Raw genomic sequence first — 6,991 nt, 5'->3', positions numbered from 1 at the left:
TGGAAAGGAATATAATGTGCAAACCAAGAGGATGGGAGACTCCCAATTGATAGGGGATTGTTGGAATGGCAAACCTTAATAGGTATATGTGACCACCAAATAGTAGGTATGTTTGTTGAGCTAAGCAATGATGTAGGCAAAAATGCCACCCAGATTGATTGAGAGAATGAAGGAGAGGTTCATGGAGTGATTTGTGGATCTGGAGATGCTCTTCCATGAGCTTGATAGTGTGTTGTATCTTTTGCCTATTTAAGGCTTCTTCCACATGAATAATATACTCTCACATTTTGTGTCTATTCTACTTCATCATGATGTTGCTCTGCCTTCACCCTCCATAGCTACCTCGAATCCCAACAAGTGGTATCAAAGCCTTTACGCTCCTCCTGTAAGTTCCAGGCTCAAGTGTTTTGCCCAGCCCACCGTTAACACAAATCAAATCCATAGTTTCCTTCGTTGCAGAATCAACCCGTTGCGCTCCTTCTAGTTTCGATATCATTTTCTTTTTGGATCATTGCATAATAGCTCTTTGAGAAGTTTTCCATCTGAGCTCTGTGAATAGAGCCCAAGGTTTTGTGGCTGTAGACTCCACTACATTTTTGAGCTTCCTTCCCATTTCCTCGGTAATGTTTTGTTTCTCTCCGACCTCCCAATCTCATTATTCAATTTTTCATTGCCTAACCAGAGAGAATCATGGACCTTTTCCTCCTCAAAGATGCCTTTGATCACGACTCTAAGAAACAGAAGCTCTCGAAATCCACCACACTTGAGGCCATCGATGTTGTCATTCAGGAACTCGGGATGGCTTTGAAAAAGCTCGACGATGATGGCCTAGGGTTTGGATGCAAGGGCCATTCTTACGGAATTGCACGCCAAATTGACCAAAATGGCGCCTGTGAATGACACCGAGGCATTGCAGAAGGATTTGAATCTGTCATTAAGCAAGCATGGCAAGTTGTTGGACAAGTTGTTTTGCACAGATATTGCAAGGCGTACAGGGAGGTCGACTCTCATGATCGCATTATCGCTCAGATTATTGTGGTGCATTTTTACAGACAGGGCTTTTTTGATCTAGGTGATTGTTTTGTGAACAAAGCGCTGGAGCCAGGGGCTACACTAAAGGCACCCTTTTATGATATGTACCAAATATTGGACGCTATGAAGGTGAGGAATTTGGAACCAGTGCTACAATGGGCTAGAACAAATCGTGATGAACTTTTACAGAAGGGCTCTTCTTTGGAGTTTGAATTGCATTGCTTCCAGTTCCTGCAAGTCCTCCACAAGGGCAAGTGTCAGGAAGCTCTTCAATATGCTCAGAGTAATTTTACCCCAATTTCTACTCGATATATGGGGGAAATACAACAGTTGATGTGCTACTTTCTATGGGCAGACCGTTTGGAAAGTTCTCCCTATTCTGATTTGTTTTCTTCATCACATTGGGAAGATATAACTATGCAGTTTACACGAGAATGTTGCAGTCTCTTGGGTCAGTCTTATGAAAGCCCTTTGTGCACTACAATTTTGGTTGGCTGTCAAGCTCTTCCAACTCTTCTAAAGATGGCGACAGTGTTGACCAACAAGAAGCAAGAATGGCAGCTTCTTAAGCAATTGCCTATAGAGATAGAACTAGGAAAGGAGTTTGAGTTTCACTCAATATTTGCATGCCCTGTTTTCAAGGAATCTGCGCCAATCAATTTTTGGATTGTCGCTTGAACTAGATGTTGGTGTTGGATGGCTGCAAACAAACGCAGAAACTCTCCCACTCTACAAGTGCCATGGCAGATTGTCTTTTGGGTACTTGGTCACTATCTCTTTGTTTCAAATCGTAGATACACAACTTTGTTTTTATGTGTTTCATGGGTTCTCTACCTGAGATTTCCCCTAAATGATTGTTGTAATGTCTTCAGTAAGGGGGGGCTGAGTTTTGGTTAGCCTTTCACTTTTGGCAGATTGTTGTTTGGAGTTAAAGTCTCTTTGTGAGAATCCCCTCTCTTTGTGTTTGTGAGGGAGATCTCTTTTGTGAGCACTCATAGTCTTTTGGGCTTTACACCAACTTTGTCTTGTGAAGCTCTTTTGTTTTGAGCATTCACTATTTTGTCAGGGTAAAGCTATTTGGACAGTATGTCACTTCATGTTTACCCCTATCTTTGGTTTGAGGGGGGGTATGTTGGAAAGGCAACCCTTAATAAGTGTGTGTGACCACCAGGTAGTAGGTATGTTTGTTGAGCTAAGCAATGATGTAGGCAAAAATGCCACCTAGATTGATTGAGAGAATGAAGGAGAGGTTCATGGAGTGATTTGTGGATCTGGAGATGCTCTTCCATGAGCTCAATAGTGTGTTGTATCTTTTTCCTATTTAAGGCTTCTTCCACATGAATAATATACTCTCACATTTTGTGTCTATTCTACTTCGTCATGATGTTGCTTCGCCTTCACCCTCCATAGCTACCTCGAATCCCAACAGGGCTCCCTCACGATCTAAATTTTTGAAGAGAGCTTGCATGCCATTCTTACACACATAGTTGTACTCCTCGTCCGTAGGATATCACCTGATCCAAAATGTTTGTGAACTCAAATTACAAACATAAGATGAAGTGCTATGAGCAGAATAATGTATTCGAACCAAAGTAAAAGTTATAAAAGAAGTATGTGGCACACATACTTACACCCATGAGTAGAGTACTTGCTGGCCACCACTCCCAAGATGTGAAGCACCTCTCCTTTGCATGCAAATTCGTGTCATTTTTTGTTGCTTGTCCCACTTGTTTGGATAATCACGGATCTCCTCCTTGGTCATCTTCCAATTTAACTCGCTAATGTAATAAGGCCTCGACTTGCCTTCCCTTGCCGCATTCAGATCTCTAATCGATGATGTTTCATTACATCGCACATGTGTGGTTCCATGTACTTCGAATCAAACTCATGATGAGGAGGTGTGAGGAACTCCCTATGGAGTTGGTTTATGACATGATTTTTCTTTTGGACACTCTGGCATGGTCATGTATCTTATATGTTTGCCTCAAAGGCCACCTACATGAGCTCCCTCATGTGAGCTATGACTCTGGGCCCTTTGGCATCCTCGATGATGTGTTGTGACTCATTGACGTCATATGCCAAATCTGTGCCTAATGTTTGCTAGAAGACATGTGGAGAGCATGTGGATGGGCCTAGGGTGACAGATGGGCCTAGGCTGCAACAGCTGGGGTACTAGATGGCATGGCAATGGCTCTTGTAGTCTAAATGGTGATATGCATGGGGCTAGTGGTGGTGACTCCAGTAGTGGGCTATCTCTCAGGAGAACAAGGTCTTTGCTGTGATGTGCAGATTTTACCACATCTCGTTTGAGTCCCCACCCACAACATCCTCTCCTACAACAATGTCGAGCCCCTAACCAAGGATGCCTCACTATGAGGTGTCTCCTCCCTAATATGAGGTGGCCCTAGTGTATAGACTCTAAGGAGAGGAATGCCTCAAACTGCTGGGGGTTGATAGAGATAAACTCATCCATATGGTCAAGACTCATCTGTGAGATGTCTGAATACACTGGTCTTTGGCTCTAGTCTTTGGCTCGACTCTGATGCAGAGAAGTGATGACTGACATAGCTACTACATTGAAAAGATGCAAATAAATAAATAAATAAACGTGAATGAATATCACAAATTATGCATAACAAAAAGCTTGAGCTGCAAAAAAAGAGGGATATGTAGAGTTTATGGGATCATACTTGCAAACAAAAAATAAAGGAGAATAATGAAAGCAAAAATTTTGTTGGACCTGCACATGTGAAAAGGATTTAAAAGACTACATTTTGGTCCTATAAATAAAGCTCAATTAACAATAACATTCACCTTTTTTTTGGGTGAAATTAACAATACCATTCACATGAGGTAGCTCATGTGACTTGTAAACTACGTTGAATTAAAAGCTACATTTTGGTCCTAACAGAACTGAAGGATATGGCATTGAACTCTAAAGGAATATCCTTATAGTCACAGCCAGATCTGGCTATGACTACAAGACATACAGGGAATCAAGATTTCAAACTTGGATGGTGGGACCTTAATTGATGTCATTTATGACATCTTGATTCTTTGTGCTCACCCTTATGAGTGTGAGCGCTCTAGCCTCTTCTCTTTTGCTAATTTTTTACTCTACTCACCTAGCTCTCCTACTTCCTTTCTTTCTCTTCTAGTCTTTGAAGTTTATATCCTTTGCTTCAAAGCTTTGTTGTTGGCTCGTGCACATAAAGAAGTCATGACTCATTTTTGCATTGAAAGCCTAATTTTGACATATTAACTTCATTTGGAAGTGGACTCTAAGAGGGCCTCCCCGCGTCCCTGCCAGTGGTGGCAGGGGGAATTCGGAGCCCCATGAAGATAAAATGTTGGCTCAGCTATGCACTTTGGCAATCCACTGTGCGCCCAACTTGAGCTGAAAGCAAGATTCCAGGCCAACAGTCCACTGCTAGCCTGGGAACTCCGGTTAGATGGTTCTCTCTCCTGCTGCTTTTCATATGTGCTTCTGTGTTGTCAGCATTGTCTTGTGTTTTAGAGCATTGTGTTTGTTGTGGTGGAAGATCTGCAAAGCACCATCATTTGGTAGTTCCGCACGTGTGCTCAATTGGCACCCTTAGATAATTGTAGGTCCGCACGAGCGCTCATGCGTGCGACAAGAGCACACGACGAATAGCACCCATTCGGCTGGAGACGTACGAATTTTGAAGGCTATGGCGCTTAGCAACTTTCTGATAACAGTCGTTGGAGTTGGTGCTGTTTGGATGCTTCTCAGGGGCGACGTCAAACAGTCTTCCGAGATCTTGAGCAAAAATGTGCGCCACATCCGTAAATGGCTGGAGAAGGAAGCAGCTTCAAGCTCCTCTGCCGAGTGCGTTCTTGCATGATTTGGTGGTTTGTTTAATATCACGTTGAGAGGGCTTGTTGACTCTGTAGATAGTTTGCCTTATTATTGCTTTCCCCTTGGTGCTGACAGAGCTGGAGCAACGAAACCGAGGGAAATTCAAACCCCTGCATCTGAGAAAGCTGTCCCAAAGGAAGATAAGCAATAGGTTTTGCTAGAGGTGGGTATTACAATAGTTCATAGAATGGCACCTCTTGTCTGCTACGTACCAGTAAAGTTTGGTTTGAATATAAAAAGGAATTCTGCTTTAGCAGAGGTATATCAGATATGCAGCTAAGTTGGGTCAGTTGACCGATTTCAGGAGTAAGTTTCTCGTCATTACGATCGTTTTGTTTTGTCGCAATTCAGTTTTGAACGTTGGAACGCCATGGTGTTTGGTGAGTACCACGAGGAATCGCTGGACTTTTTAAAATCGGCTCACTTAGTCTTCTGAATGCGAAGGATAAAAGTCCTCTCTTGTACTAGACCCTTTTTGCCTTTTCTCACGAAGAATAGAAACATACATTTTCTAATGGAGATGTACTCTTTTTTAAAGGATTTGTCATCCTGGCTTCTAAATATAAATCTGCAGTGAAACCGAGGGTTGCGATGTTTATTTTTCCTGCAAGTTATTCTTTTGGGTTTATCGTTGCCAACTGAGAAGACATGCAAGGCTTATCGATATAAGTCAATTCTGATATTATACTAAAGGAAATTATAACGATGATCTAAACTCAGGAGAAAAAGAGTCATAGTTCTCTTTCTTGCACAGCATAGTTTTGATTTATCTTAATTGCTTGGTTGGAGACGTGCTTGTGACCTGAAGAGAGACATTACTTTAAATTATATGTTACCACATTTAGCATGGGTCTCATATGAATTGCAAGTATTGAAGTAGTAATTTTATAGAACCAAGTTCTCAGGGTTCCTTCGTGTTAGCATTCACGCTTCTGCACCTAGGCATAATTAGTGAGCGAGTATGTTATCAAAGAATACAAGATCATCCATCCACTACCATGTAAAGTCAGATACCATGTCAAACAAGAGAGCTTGCTTGCTACAGCCAACGGAAAATTTCCCTGAGTTCACACAACTCTACAAGAAACACGAACTCACTCCATGTGCATGCATATACAAAAAAAAACACTTCAGGTCTGGAAGATAGAACACTCAGATGTACAGAAAAAAAAGGCAGACCGATTGGTAAAATTACCTTCTGTTGCTTGAGTTTGCTTGCAACAGTGCGAAGCACTCAGCAACCTGAATCAGTCCAGTCATGCTGATGTATGGATAGCAGCCTAGAGCGGCTATCTTTAGAAACCCAATATAGCTTATGCTTGGGCACTGATGACAGCATAAGTGTTGCTTTGCTTGCTAAGTGTGTCTTCCTTTTGTTTTTCAAAAATTTTCATTACCTCTTTTTTCTTCTCTTTTATTTTTTGTGTAGTTTTTTGGACTTTAGAACAACACAAAATCTAAATTTGTATGATTGGATATATTGTAATCTTACAAGGTATATATATAGAGCCGCTTGGGTAGTTGGCTATAGAATGTCAGGGTGAGCTCTACTGCTGATTGGTTGCAACAGCAACAAGATATGTTGCAGTTTGCAAGGGAAACCATAAACAATGCTCAAAGTAGTGCGCAATTTTATGCTAATCAGAAGCGATCACCTCGAGTTCTCTCAAAGGAATCGGTGGGTTTGCTTGAGGATCCCAAAAGATTCTCAAGTAACGTGCATTAATGTATACAACATTATCATCGCTATTGTGGACCGTTCATGATCCTTAACGAGATCAAATAACTTGGCTTATAAGCTGCTATTACCAGACAGAGTTCAGATACATCCATTCTTTCATGGGGATGAACTCGTACGCTTGGAGTATTTGACCACTTATGTGCCCCATGGACGGGAATGTCTTCTGACCGACAATCAAGAAAGAAGGTTGTTCCAGAGCTGAAGGTTAGAGGAAAGATCGCTCAGAAGAGGATAGTACTTGGGAAAGTATTGATTCTTCTTGGCACCAATTCCCTGAATTTATGTCCTTGTCTTTTTGTGGGCCAAGATGTTATGTCCATGTCTGGACATAGCAATAG

General features: G+C 41.8%; 1 protein-coding gene and 1 pseudogene across 2 annotated transcripts; both read left to right on the top strand.

Moving 5' to 3' along the window:
* The first annotated feature begins 690 nt into the window (after positions 1–690).
* LOC147893681 (protein RMD5 homolog pseudogene) lies at positions 691–1,710 on the top strand (annotated as a pseudogene).
* A 2,738-nt stretch (positions 1,711–4,448) lies between these two features.
* On the top strand, positions 4,449–5,459 carry LOC147893680 (uncharacterized). 2 transcript variants are annotated; one of them, XM_087386414.1, is made up of 3 exons: positions 4,449–4,882; positions 4,988–5,075; positions 5,217–5,459. In XM_087386414.1, exons 1-2 carry the CDS (start codon positions 4,725–4,727, stop codon positions 5,061–5,063), a joined length of 234 nt encoding a protein of 77 aa, XP_087242540.1. In that variant the 5' UTR covers positions 4,449–4,724; the 3' UTR covers positions 5,064–5,075; positions 5,217–5,459. The 2 variants fall into 2 exon arrangements, with proteins under 2 accessions (XP_087242540.1, XP_087242539.1); XM_087386413.1 differs by having other exon boundaries at positions 4,582–4,882; positions 5,264–5,459.
* The last annotated feature ends 1,532 nt before the right edge of the window (positions 5,460–6,991 follow it).

The sequence above is a fragment of the Dipteris shenzhenensis genome, chromosome 15 (genome assembly GCF_047967505.1).
Source record: "Dipteris shenzhenensis isolate YYH24624 ecotype China chromosome 15, Dip_SZ_1.0, whole genome shotgun sequence".
In the NCBI taxonomy this organism is placed as follows: Eukaryota; Viridiplantae; Streptophyta; class Polypodiopsida; order Gleicheniales; family Dipteridaceae; genus Dipteris; species Dipteris shenzhenensis.
The sequence above is the reverse complement of the archived record's forward strand: the minus strand, read 5'-3'. Positions and strand labels throughout refer to the sequence as shown.

Excerpts from the sequence above, each read along its gene's own strand:
- LOC147893680 (XM_087386414.1), top strand. The coding sequence starts at position 4,725 with ATGGCGCTTAGCAACTTTCTGATAACAGTCGTTGGAGTTGGTGCTGTT. Across the intron at positions 4,883-4,987 it reads GCTTCAAGCTCCTCTGCCGA|AGCTGGAGCAACGAAACCGA; the intron begins GTGCGTTCTTGC and ends TGGTGCTGACAG.